The sequence below is a fragment of the Notamacropus eugenii genome, chromosome X (assembly GCF_028372415.1).
Source record: "Notamacropus eugenii isolate mMacEug1 chromosome X, mMacEug1.pri_v2, whole genome shotgun sequence".
NCBI lineage: Eukaryota > Metazoa > Chordata > Mammalia > Diprotodontia > Macropodidae > Notamacropus > Notamacropus eugenii.
Genome location: NC_092879.1, coordinates 23841869 through 23855626, shown reverse-complemented (window position 1 = coordinate 23855626; position 13758 = coordinate 23841869). Strand labels below are relative to the sequence as shown.

General features: G+C 41.9%; 1 protein-coding gene across 2 annotated transcripts in view; it reads left to right on the top strand.

Annotated features, from left to right (window-relative positions):
• LOC140516479 (protein bicaudal D homolog 2-like) overlaps positions 1-13758 on the top strand; it is a 39201-nt gene that overhangs the window by 14709 nt on the left and 10734 nt on the right. For both annotated transcript variants that reach the window (XM_072627454.1, XM_072627453.1), the window contains exons 3-4: positions 248-460; positions 10655-10807. In XM_072627454.1, the coding sequence (XP_072483555.1) occupies positions 248-460; positions 10655-10807 (366 nt within the window). The remainder of the gene's footprint in view (positions 1-247; positions 461-10654; positions 10808-13758) is intronic.

Below are 13758 nucleotides of genomic sequence, written 5' to 3'. Positions count from 1 at the left end.
AGTCAGAGACAGTCCCTTAGAATTCCATAAAATTGTGCTGGGTTTTGTCTCTTCTTTTCGTATAAGACACATCTTAGGTGTTTAATAACCACTTGCTGACTTGTCCAGCAAAAATATTTCAGTCATGGGAAAAAGCCATCCCTCTGGGTGAGGCTTTAATATTCCTATGTGCTACACTACAAAATCTCAGTTGTAAATCCCATGTGTACTCTGCCTCGAAAATGAATGTCTCCTTTGTTCATTCTAGGCATTAGCAGAATGTCATAACCACCATAAGCGGATTACATTTGATGGAGAGAACAGAGAAGAATGCTCACTGCTAGAAAGCACTTCCAAGGAGGCGAAGCTGGTGGAAAGGATTGGAGAGCTGCAGAATGACATTGAACAAATGAGATTTCTTGCGACTAATACATCTGCAGAAAATGTTCGCCTTTCATCCATAATCCAGGAGCTGAGGAAGGTGTGTGTCAGTATGTGTCTTTCTTCCCTGGGTGTATGGACCCCACTCTAAGATTGTCTGGGGGACAGCTTACACATTCCCAATAAGTTTCCATTGAAGATTCCCATTATGAAGTACTTTGCTTGCTTACTCAGTAATCTTAAGTCCCCCTCTTACCACCCCAATCTTAAGTGAGAAAAGGAAAGTACAGAACAACCCAAATAGATGTCATTTAGGTCATGTCCTAAAATATGTATACTTTATATACGTGAAGGGACACTCATGGAAAACCTAGTAATGATGATTTTAAATAAAGTTTTAGTACCTTTATAAGAGCAAGGAGAAGACTGAAAAATAAACATATCAAAGGACACAATAATAAAAACGGTCTCTCCAAAAACCCCATTTAATCCAGAAGCAAATGATCCTATATATCACCATGTGGTGTATATCCTATATCACATATGGTGTTTTCTACATCACATACTGGAATGATAATTGGTGCTTAAGAAAAGCACAGTAGCCCTGTGAGTCAGGAGAGACTTGGGCTCAAATTCTGGCTCTTCCACCTTTGAACGGTGTTACTCTTGCCAGGATAATTGAGGTCCTCTATACTTAGGTTCCTGAACTTGTTAAATAGGGGTAATAGTGCCACCTCATATGGGTGTGAGGAAGACAGTCCATAGAGATTCATCAAATACCATATAAAAGAGTTGTTTTCCTTTAAAAAGTTCAATTCTGCTTGAAATCTTCTGTTTGCACACAAATTCTCTGCTGGCTTGGCTTTAGAATTAAGTTTTGGATTTTGAGCAAAAATCATAGCACAGGAAGAAACAACCCAGCTCTCTTACAATTGCTCCAAAAACGGTCAAGGAAGTGCTCTTAATCCCAGGCTGCAGAAGGTAAATTTTTTTTTTTCTAGCACAGGGAGATAAGCAGAGGCCTGTGGGCACTGGGGAGGCAGTCCAGTCAGCAATTTTTTGTGTTGAAATCATTATATACTGAGAAAAAGGAGTTTCATATGAAAGAGAATCTCTGGTTCATGCGTAATACTATTCTGTAATGTATATGGAAATGCTAATTTAATTTGATGGTTGTCAAGGTCAGAATAAAAAGGGTAAAACCATAAAACAAAGTGGTGTCAGGTGGGATTTTTAAGGCCCTTTCTAGCTCTAAACAAATCAGATAAAAATGAACAAAATAATAGTTTTAGATACTTAAGTACCTTCCTGGAGAGGACGCCATGCTTTAGGAGCTTCCAACATTACAGGATACATTAAGATATGTTATAAATTATTTTTGATTATGACACTGGGAATGGAAGAGTTGTCACTGAACTGTCTTCCTTTTCCACCAGCAAGTCTGTCAAAAGACTTCCTCATCTGGGAATGATTGGGTTATACCTCTGGGGGTTTGTATCCTTTAGAAAGAGCCTTTTACATTATCCAGGTGACCAGATCATGTGTTTAGCTTGGATGAGCTTTGTTCCCTACCTTAATGCTTATCACTGCTAATTTTCTGGTTCATAACCTCTTAAATGATTTTTAAAAATATAAATTTCATCAGCAAAAAAAGAGAGGATTTCCATATACATAGCAGAGAACAAAGAGAATTGCACATGAAAATGTATGTCACAATTTTGTACTGTTAGATATATGAATATATGCATAATTCAGTCAACTAGGTGGTTCATATACAGAAATGAAAGTGATACATATATATATATATATGGAGAAACATATATGTAAATAAAAATTCAGTCATCTAGTTGATGCATATGTATGTGAGGGGGGACAGGTAAGCGGTGCAGTGGATAGAGCCCCAGTGTAGGAGTCAGGAGGACCTGAGTTGAAATCTCACCTGAGACACTTGACACTCACTAGTCGTGTGTCCTTGGACAAGTCACTTCACCCCAACTGTCTCATCCTGGGCCATCTGCAGTCATCCTGATGAATATCTGTTCACTGGATTGAGATGGCTCTGGAGGAGTAGTGAGGCTGGTGACCTGCACAGCTCTCCCTCACTCAAAACAAAGTCAAGTGCAAGTCATGTCATCATTTCTCTGATGGCATGGTCGTCTTCGGCAACGAAGAATGGACACACATATATGTGTGTATATGCTTACATCTCTATGTTTACACACACAAACACAGACACATATAAATATATATAAAAAATGAGTCAGCTAAGTGTTGCAGTGGATAGCGTACCAGGCTTGTAATCAGGAGGACTCCTCTTTGTGAGTTCAAATCTAACCTCAGGCACTCACCTGCTCTGTGACCCTGGACAAGTCACTTCACCCTGTCTGCCTCATGCCCTGTCTGTACCATGAGCTAGAGAAGGAAATGGCAAACCACCCCAGTATGTTTGCCAAGAAAACCCCAAATGGGGTCATGGAGAGTTGGACATGATTGAAAAATAAGTGAGCAGAAAAGCATGCTGCTTTAAAATCCTCCCTCCCTGTCTCTGCTTCCTTCTGTTCTATGCAGATATTCAGTGCTTCAGTGCCACTCTGATTGTTGTGTTTTTGACACTGCTATTCCTAATTCCATCCCCCTTCCCCTCCCCAATGCCCTCCCTATTATGAATGGGAAAAACCCCCATAACAAACAAGGACAGTCAAGTAAGACACATCTATGCAGTGGTCATATCCAAAGTGTTCTGTACTGTGGGTTCATTCCTTCTCTGTCAGGAGATGGGTAACATGCATCCTGGGTCCTCTGGAGAAATTGTTGATCATCAGACTTCTCAAGTCTTTCATAGTTGCTTTTCTTTACCGTGTTGTTGTCTTTCTATAAATCGTTTTCCTGGCTCCCCACGCATCTCTCTGCATTGGTTCCTACTTCCTAGTATTCTGTGGAGTTGTGTCATACTTTGTTATGGTCAAGTAAAATATGGTACAATTATCTCATAAAACCTTGTGGTACAACATGGTACAATTCAAAATTAAGCACCTGCTATGTGCCAGGTTGTGTGCTAAGTGCTGGGGATAAAGAAAAAAGAAAAAGACAATCCTTGCCCTCCAGGAGCTTACAATCTGATATGGGAGACAACTTGCAAACGTAGCAACGCAAGCTATGTACAGGATAAATAGGAAATAATTAACAGAGGGCAGGCACTGGAATTAAGGAGTTGAAAAAGGCTTCCTGTAGAAGGTGGGATTTTAGTTGGGACTTAAAGGACAGCAGGGGAAGCCAGTAGGCAGAGATATAGGAGGGAGCATTCCAGGCAAGAAGAACAGTTGGAGAAAATGTCTGGAGCTGAGAGATAGAAAGTATTGTTCTCAAAATAGTCAGGAGGCCTGTGTCACTCACTGACTTGTAGAGCACATGCTGGGGAGGCATGTCTAAGAAGATGGGAAATGTAGGAGAGGGCTAGGGAATAAAGGGCTTTGAATGCCAAATAGAATTCTATTTGTATTTGATCTTGGAGGCAATAGGGAACTACTGGAGTTGAATGGGGGAGGAACTGGCAAGGTTTGACCTGCACTTTCAGAAAATCCTTTGAGGAGCTTAATGGGGGATGGACTGGAGTGGATTGAGGCAGGCAGACCCACCCACAGGTGTGAGGAGATGAGGGCCTACATCCAGGTGAGGGCAGAGTCAGAGGAAAGAAGGGGGCACGTTTGAAAGATGTTGCAAAAGAAAAATGGGCAGGTCTTGGACATAGCTTGAATCTGGGGGGAGGTAGTTGAGGATTTCTAGCCTGTGAGCCTCAGGGACTGGGAGGATGGTGTTGCACTGTACAGTAATAGGGAAAGCAAGAATGGGGAGGATTTAGAGAGAAAGATAATGAGTTAACGATATCATTGGACATTCAGTTTGAGATGTCTCAAAGGCAGCTGAAGGTGTGAGACTGGAGGCCAGCAGATAATTTGGGACAGTAAAAGTAGATGTGAGAATCGTCAGGATAGAGATGGTCTTTAAATTCATGGGAACTGATAAAATGACCAAGTGAAATAGTACAGATGGAGACAAGCATAGGGTCTTCCACAGAATCCTGAGGGATGCTTATGATTACAGGGCGTGGCCTGAAAAAAGGATGGAGATAGAAAAGTAGATCAGATAGGTGAGAGGAGAACCAGAAGAAAGCAATGTCTTGAAAACCTAGAGAGAAGGGAGTATCAAGGACGAGAGAGTGATCAACAGCGTCAAAGGCTGCAGACAGGTGAAGGAGAATGAGGATTGACAAAAAGTCATTGTCTTTCTAGACTAAGATCATTAGTAACTTTGGAGAGAGCAGTTTTGATGGGATGGTGAGTTTGGAAGCCAGATTTTAAAGGGTTAAGAAGAGAGTGAGAGGAGAGAAAATGGGGGCCCTTAGTGTAGACAATTTTTTGAGTTTAGCTTTAAAGGGCAAAAGCCATAGAAGATGATTTAAAGGTTTTTTCAGGATGGGCCAGATATGGCCATCTTTGTAGGGTGTAGGGAAGGAGTCAATAGAGAGGGACAGATTGCAAATAAAGGGAGAGAGAGTAGGAATGATAGGGGGAAATCTCTTGGAGGTAGAGCAGGTAGAGGGGCAAGCCTTGGTAAAGAATAATGCTCATGTGACACTGGGGTGAAGGAGAAGTGTCAAAGGGCATTTGAGTGATAGGAGAAGAGGAAGAGGGGAGAAGAGGGAGGTCATGGTGAATGGACTAAATTTTTTTCTGTAAAATATGAGGCAAGGTTCTCAAGTGAGAGGGCAGGGGAAGAGGGAGCCATGGGAGGTTTGAAGGAGGATGAAAAGTTTAGGAAGAACCCCTACGGAGAGTGGGAGAGTGAGTTGTTAAGAGAGGTATAACAGGAATGTCTAGCAGGAATGAGGGCCCATTTAAAGCTTTGCTCCACTTTTGTTTTCAGTAGCACATGTGTAGGGGCAAAGGCAACTAATGGTGGCAGTGATCCAAAGGTGAGACTTGGTTGGGTGTAAGTGGGGATAAGAAAAGGAAAGTAGGAAGTCCAGAGAGGAGAACATGGTTGAGTTGGACAGAGTAGAGTTGGTTCACCAAGGGGTTAAGTTGTGGAGAAAAAAAGAGCGGTTAGTGCAGGGGAGATGACATTGGAGAGGATTGAGGGGTCAAGGTACTGGAGGTCACAGTGCCGATGAAGAGCAGGCTTTGGTAAGGGAAAGCACAGAGAAGTGGGAAGCCAATAGATTTTAGTCACATAAGGGGATTTCAGAATTCTTGTGCATGGAGGTACATCTGTGGCTGATGGCAAGATCAAGGGTATGGCCATCTTTATGTATGGTTGAGGTGGGGCATGGGAATTGAGTAGATTGAAGAACTGGAAGGCTGGGGTGTTTCAGGGGTAATCAGTATGTATGCTGGAGTCCCCTAGTGTTAGGGCATAGGTTGTGGAAGAGAAAAAAAATTTTTTTTTGATCCAGGTACCAAACTCATTTAGAAAGGAAAGGGAATGATCTAGGGATCTCTAGGCACTAACTGCCAGAATTTTGATTGGGTGGGAATGAGAATTTTATGGATGGGGAAACTGAGGAAAACGTGGTTAAATGACTTTCTCAGAGTCATACAGCTAGTAAGTGATTCAGACCAGATATGAACTTAGAGATATGAGTCTGATTCCAGGCCTGGCACTTTATCCATTGTACCAGCTAGCCACACTTAAATGGGCTGGAGAAGGAAATGGCAAACCATTCCAGTATCTTTGGGGCAGCGAGGCAGTGCAGTTGGTAGTGTGCCAGGCCTAGAGTCAGGACGATCTGAGTTCAAATCTGGCCACAGATGTTTGCCAGCTGTGTGATTCTGGGCGAGTCACTTCACCCTGTTTATCTCAGTTTCCTCACATGTAACATGAGGTAGAGAAGTAAATGGAAAACCACTCCAATATCTTTCCCAAGGAAACTCCAAATGCAGTCACGAAGTGTTGTACACGAATGAAATCACTCAACAACAGCATCTATGAATACTGTGAACCTGGAATAATATTCCGTTAATTAATACCTTAGTTTGTTGTGCCATTCACCAACTAATGAACGTGAGTTCTTTGCTTTTCTTTTTCTCCTTTAGAATCAGGAAGTTTGTTTTGAATGTGACTATTCCTTCACTGGTATTTTTTCCCTCTTAATCCTGTTTTTCACTGTCCTAGTCTGTTTTCCTGTTGTGTTTGACACATGTTTACATCATACTTTGTATACGTTTATGCACGTGCACACACAGGCATTTGCCTGTGTGACTGAGGCTCATCAGATGCTTGTTTTCCCCTCTTGCCCCCCACCCTTCTCCAAGTTTGTATACTTTTCTTGAACACTCCCTTTTACAACCCCCTTCCCACAATTAGTCCACCCTTGGGTATCTTCAGTTTTTCTTGTTACTCATTGAAAACTTTTAAGATTCTAAAGGCACACAGTTTTTCTCTCCTTATTAGAATGTTAACATGATGTCATCATATAGCCGAATAGCTCAAACAAATTGACCTTTCTCGGTTTCTCTGAACTCTTGTGTTTGCATTTCACAGTTCCCACTCATCTCCGATGTCTTCATCAGCAATACTTGAAGGTCTTCTATTCCATTTTTCCCTGGACAGTTTTGCTCAGCTTTGCAGTTTAAGTAATTCTTTGTCATAAGCCTGTGCTTTTACCTTTTGGAATATTGTATTCCAAGATCTCCTCATTTGTAGTATAAGCAGCCAGGTCTTATGTGATCCTATCTGGTTTCTTGACCCTTGAATTCCTTTTTGGCCTGTTGCAATAATTTTTTTTTCTTTGGCTTTGACATTCCTGGGGCTTTTTCTTTTGAGATTTCTTTCAGGAGGAGATTATTGGAGCCTACTTATCCTCACTTTATCCTTTGGTTCGAACAAATCTGGACCATTTTCTTGTGTTCTTTTTTGGCTTGGAGTTTCCAGACCTTTTAGATTTTAAATCATAATTTTCAGAGAGTCCAATGATTTTTAAGTGATCTGCCCTTCACTTGCTTTCCAAATCAGTTGTTTTTGTTATCAGACATGTTTGTTGGTTTCTCTTTTGTCCATCCCAATTTTCAGGAAATCTAGTACCTCATTAAGATCTGCCTCCCTTTCCCTCCACTCATTTATTTTCCTTTCAATTCTTTCCTCCAGGACTTTTATTTCATTGTTTATCTTGCTTCATTTTTTCCCCTAAGTTTGCATGTAGTCCTTGTGGAAAGTCCACTTTTTCCTTTGAGTCTTGGGTTGTAGTGATGGTGACACTTTCCACATGGATTTTTGGATATCTCTAGATGTGTAATAATTTCTCATAGTTGTCCATATCTTCTTTGGTTTACTCATCTCTCCAGCTCTAGGTCTTGAGTTGGGGCTTTATGCTCTTGGTGTTTCTCCTTCATTCTCGAAGAGGACCAGTGACATCAGGAAAGTGATGTCCTGACTTGCAAGTGAATTGGATTTAAGTGAGGCAGAGCTGTGTAAAGTCATCAGCCTCACTCTCTCCTCCACAGTCATAGAGTGGCAGGCAAAAGTCAAGATGGTGGGCAATGGCCATGGATGCAGGGGGAAACCTTGACCTTTTTGAGCTAAGCTCTTTCCTGGGTCTCACTTCGTCTGAGGCAATGCCTAAACAGCAATTAAAGGCCAGGTTGGAATTGAGATAAAAAATGGCCTAGTTTATCTTCCCAAAAGAATCCGTCTGGGAGGGGAAGACCCTCAGTTTCTGACCAGAAGAGAAAACAATTTGCTATTTGGCACCCACTTTGAGCCATTAAATCCCAAACAATTAGCAAGTGAGACTTGGGATGGGGTATTTTATTGGCCAGTCTGTGAAAACCAGAGTGATTTAGGTTTAAAGGCATAGTCAAGGAGCTCCATATGAATCACAGTGGACTTTTTCAGAGCCTGTTTTTCTAGAACTATATTTCAGGAGATCATAAATGAAACTGGACCAGACCAAAGTTGTCCCAGCTTTTTGAAAAAATAGTGATGGAACAGAGAAGAGTCTAGCCCCCAAATGCCAAGATAACTTGGAAAGTATAAATGAGCAAAAATTATATTCTTTTAGACAGAACACCCACATATGAGAGTAGACTCCCCGTGTAGACAGAGGGACAGAAGGAGGAGGAAGAGAAGGAGAAGGAGGAAAAGGAAGGAGACGATAGTCAAAGGAGAAGGGAGGAGTAGGGGGAGAAGGTGGAGAAGGAGAAGAAGATGAAGAAAAAGAAAAAGAGGAGGAGAAGAATAAGAAAGAGAAGGAGAAGGAAGGAGATGGGAGACGAAGGAAAAGGAAGAGGAATGGGGAGAAAGAGAAGAAGAAGAAGATGAACAAGGAGAAGGAGGAGGAGAAGTGTAAGAACAATAAAAAGAAGAATGAGGAGGAGGAGAAGAATAAAAGGAGGAGGAGGAGGTGAAGGATTATAATAGCAACGTTGCCCAACTTGAACTGGCTGGCTGGCTCCCCAGGAGGCAGCTCGTACTACACGCAGAAGGTTGTTCACCCCTCATTCTTGAAGAGGGACAATGACATTGGAAGAGGAATATCTCAACTTGCAAGTGAATTGAATTTGAGCGAGGTAGAACCATGCAAAGTCATCAGCCTCACTGTCTCCTCCAGAGTCGTCGGGAGTCCAATGGCAGGACATAAGTCAAGATGATGGGCAATGGCTCTGGATTTGTGCTAGAGCTGGGCATTGTGTCCTGCTGTGCTTTGGGGTGGGGTGGTCAGCCCTACTCTATCTTGACCTGGATCATTTGGGGTCCTGTGCTGATCTCCAGGGTTAGGCCCCCTGGATCTTTGAGGTTCACAGTGAATCTTTGGTCTGTGTCAGGCAATTCAGGGCAGATTGCTAGAGACAGCAGAGCTCCGTAGTTCAGGGTGTCTTTGTCTGAGTACTCACTGCTGTGACCACTACTTCTTGCCTATCCTGCTTGTTTCTAAGGAACCTTCCACTTTAGCTGCTTCGGGATACAGACCCTTGCAGGCTATGATATCTGGTTAAGCTGGAAGATTGCTGCTTTGATTTCCTATGCTGGCTCTTGCTTGGCTAGTGAGGCCCTATTTCTTATTACTCTCGACTTGTGGCAGAATTTTTGTGTAATTTTGGAATAGATGAAGTTTCTGATTGTAGCTTTTTCATTGGATTTCTTGATCATTATTTTAATTTTTACGTATTTGCTGGCATAGATGTGGTAGACCCCGGCTTTCTGCCTCTGTTCAGGCAGACATCTTTGCCAAGAGTCTACCATTTAAATTCTCAGAGACCTTCTTGCTTGAACTGCCAAGCTAAACTAGCCACTTGTATTTCAGAAAATATTGTAATGATGTGAAAGCCTACTCTGATTACTCCAAAGGAGCCATGATGAAAAATGCTATTCACCTTCAGAGAGAGAACAAATAAACTCAGAATGCAGATTGAAGCTTACATTTTTTACTGCCTTTTTTCCTTTTTTTCCTTTCTTCTTTTTTTGTCATTTTTTAGCAACACGATAATTATAGAAATATGGCTGCATAACTTCACTTTTTCAATTGATATCACACTGAGAGTTCAGTGGGTGGGGGAAGGGCAGGAGAAATCCAGTAATGGGAATGCAAAACTTTTTTAGACTGTGAATGGTTTTACCAGCAAAATTTTGTACAATGAAATTCAGTGACAAAAAATTTGCTTTTCCTTATCATGAATGGATTCTGTGCCTGAAGTGGGAGAAATAGCTAAGCCCAAGACATTCTAGTTAAGCCTAAGTGTATGTACAGAAGCACTGTGAATTTTAATGACCTAAGAAGTCAAAAGGCAAAACTGCAAGTGAAACCCCTGTAAATTCAAATGGTTCTTATGCTCAGTTGACAAGCACTTGTTAATTACGTATGATGTGCCAAGCCCTGTACATGTTCAGATACAAAGAAAGGCAAAAAGAGCCCCTGCTCTTGAGGAGCTTATATTTGCATCAGGGAGAAATCATATCAGTAAATAGGTACATACAAGGTCCATAAGGATAGATAGAAGGGACCCTTAGAAGAGAGGGGTCCAGCATCTGAGGGAGAACTGGGAAAGGCCTCCATTAAAAGGTGGTAAAAGACCCAGGTTATACCTTGTGGTACAGCAGAATCTCAAGAAATGTTTGGTGAATGAAAAATATTTAGCATCTCCTGTCATGGCCACCATTTTTTAAATATGTAAGTTTCTGCCTTTTGTGCATTTAGATCTAATACCTTCAGAAGCATCTTAAAGCTCTCCAGAAGATGGAAGAAGAGAAATGTTAAATTATATTTGTCTTTTTAGTGATAAAGTTTCTTTTTTCCCCCCAGTGGTGCCAAAGTATACAAATTGAAAAAGCCTTGTTGAAAGATGACGTCAAACAATATAAGAGGAATGAATTATATCAGCTGCAAGACATTACAGTACTGGAAGAAGAAAATCTCTACTACCAGAAGCAAATTTCCTGTTTGAAGGAGACCCAGGTAATTGGGTCTCAGATTCCATCCACTGCAGTTACTGGAGGCTCCAAATGGACTTTAGTTATTTTGTTGTTTTCTTTTTGAAATGCCTGGCAGATAGAAAGGTAGAAGATTTATTGGATGTCTACTACTGGAAACCAGGGACACTATTTGAGGAGAGGGAGACAGTTGCTTACAGTCTAATTGCAGAAGAGAAAGCAAAGGGGAGGAGGAAAGGGGCTGGGGGCAGTTAAGTGGTACAGTAGATTGAGCACTACTGAAGTCAGAACGACCTTAGTTCAGGTGTGATCTCAGACACTTACTAGCTGTGTGACCCTGGGCTAGTCACTTAACCCTGTTTGCCTCAGTTTCCTCATTTGTAAAATGATCTGGAAAAGCCAATGGAAAACCACTCCTGTATCTAGCTGAGCCAAGACCAATGAGGTCGCAAAGAGTCGCCTGAGATGGAAACGACTAAACAACAGTTCAAGGGGGTTGGGAGAGGACAAAATTGCTGAGCTATAGTGGAGCATTCCACAGAGGGAGCTGATCCTGAAGCAAAGTGAATGTGACTGGGGCCCCTCAAGCAAAGGGCATCTGGGCCAGGGATTCACCCATCAGGATAGCAGTGACCAGTCATTATTCCACTAGATCAGAGCTGGAGCTAGGCACTTATGTGTCTCATGCAAGGGTTGAGAATTGTGCCCTTGGGGATTGCTCTCTCCTAAATACTTACAGGCACCAAGGGAAAACGTGGCTTAACAGCAGAAAAATAAATCCCTCCTCACCATGGAAGATGGTATTGGAAGAGGATCACTCATTGTTGCCTGCTGTTCATCTGCCCTAGGTACCCCTCCCCACCCCCATGAAGTGGGATCTACTGTAGAACAGCCTTCTGAGTTGAAGTCTTACCTAGAAATGATTTGTCGAGAAAGGATTTGGATTTTAAGATCTTTGATATCAGGGTCATTCAGCCTCTTGGTAGTAAGAGACTTCTGAAGCTTGACATCACTAGGTTGGCATGGGCTTCTGGTTGTGACCTTGCTCAATGGGCTTTTGACCCCCAAGGATGGGGCAAGGAGAGTAGCTTCCCCATGAAACTCTTAGATGGGTGTTACTCCTTGATCATCTAGTGAGTGGATTGTCTTTATTTTAAATCTGTCTGACTCTGAAATACTCCATATAGTATTTGAAAGGAAATACCCAATGTTTTGGGAGGGGCATTTAAAATGAGAACTCCCCAAAGTACCCTGTGAACGTAAGGGGCAAATTCTGAGTGTTTGGCAGGTTTTGTAGCAGATGTGATGATTGGGGGGGTGTTTGTGTGTGTTTTTAGGAGTCTCTGTGTGTGTATGTGTTTCTGTGTGCTCATATGGGTGCACACGGGCAGGGGGGCAGATTGTATGAAACCCTCAGCTTTAGTCCTTACTTTTAAAAATATTTTAATCAAAGTTCTATTGAATCCTGCCTTCATTTAAACAATTTCCAGGCAGTCCTCTCTTCTCTATGGTCTCCCCCACCCCAAAATGGCCAACAAGCCATGGATATTTTTTGCAGTGTCACCCAAGATATTTTAAGATACTTTCTTGCCTTAACTAAATTCAGTGCTCATTATGTGCAAGACATCATGGGAGGGACTATAATACTCTAAGAAAAGCAAGGAATGACCAGATTCTTCTCTGAGCCATTGTTGATGCGCTGGAATCCTGATATGGAGCCTAGAGATGGGATTCTAGCCTGTTCTGCTAGTGCCACATGTTTCTTATGCTCTTTGGGTACGCCTTTTGGTTTTGTGTTCCCAGAATCTAGCACAGTACTTGACCCACAGAGAGGACGCACTTCATGAGTCAGTGATTGTTGAACAGGACCTATAGACTTCCACAGTGCTGCTCATTGTACTAGACTAAATGTTCCCTTAGAGCACTTTTTTCAGACTATTCCACTAGATTATAGATGACAAGAGTTCTCGGGTGGCCAGAAGCAAGAGTTCTGCCAGTGGTATAAGCCAGGTGGGCCAGAGCTGTCTTTTAGAGCAGAGAACCATGCAGCTTTTGGCCATGTATCTAGGCAGATGAAGTCAAGTAGCAGACTTCAGGAACAGACAGGTTAAGAGACTCAGGAATAGGGGACCCAGGCAAGAAGACTGAGCAATGAGGGTTCTGAATTCAAGCAAGAGAGGCTTATAGGAAGCAACAGCAGGAATGGAGCTTGATACCAAGCCACAGACTTGTAATCAAGAGGTCTCTGTAGACTTCCAGCCCAGAACCAGAAGTGGTCTTTGGCTAGGGTAACAACAAGGCATTTTTTTTCTTTAAATATTTGTTTTAAATGCCAAACCTAAAAGTTGATAAAGATTAGCACTCCTGCATAACAAGTAGAATAGAAAAAGAAGATTGTACATCGAACACAGCACTGCAGCTATAGCTTAGAGTTTCCCTTTACTTTCAAGCATAAGATACATTGATGCTGTAACTTGCAAAACTATCCTGCTTGTCTTCAGTCCTTGTTCTCTTCTGTACACTTAAAAAAATGCTTCAATGGCCCTCTTTTATTTCTTTCTAAAAACCCTGTTGCAGTCCCCTTCTCTCTTCTCCAACTTCACCCCCTCCTACAATACACATGCATGTGAGCACACTCACACATTCACACTCACACACAAATTAAAACAGAACCCTTGTAAAATGTGCATTCAAGCAAAACAAATTCTCACATTGACCACCTCCAAAAATGTGTGTCTCATTCTGCACCTTATGGATAATTACTCTGCTTCTGTTTTCCGCAGTACATCAATTCATACAAGTCTTCCCAAGGTTTCTTTTTCATCATTTCTTACAATGCAGTGATAATGTTCCATTGCACTCACATTCATGCATATGTTCATTTAAGCTCTAAATGATAAGCTATACATCAGACTGAGTTCCCTGAGAGTTAGGATTTTTTGTAATTTTGCTTTCTCTTTAAATCCCTGATGCTTA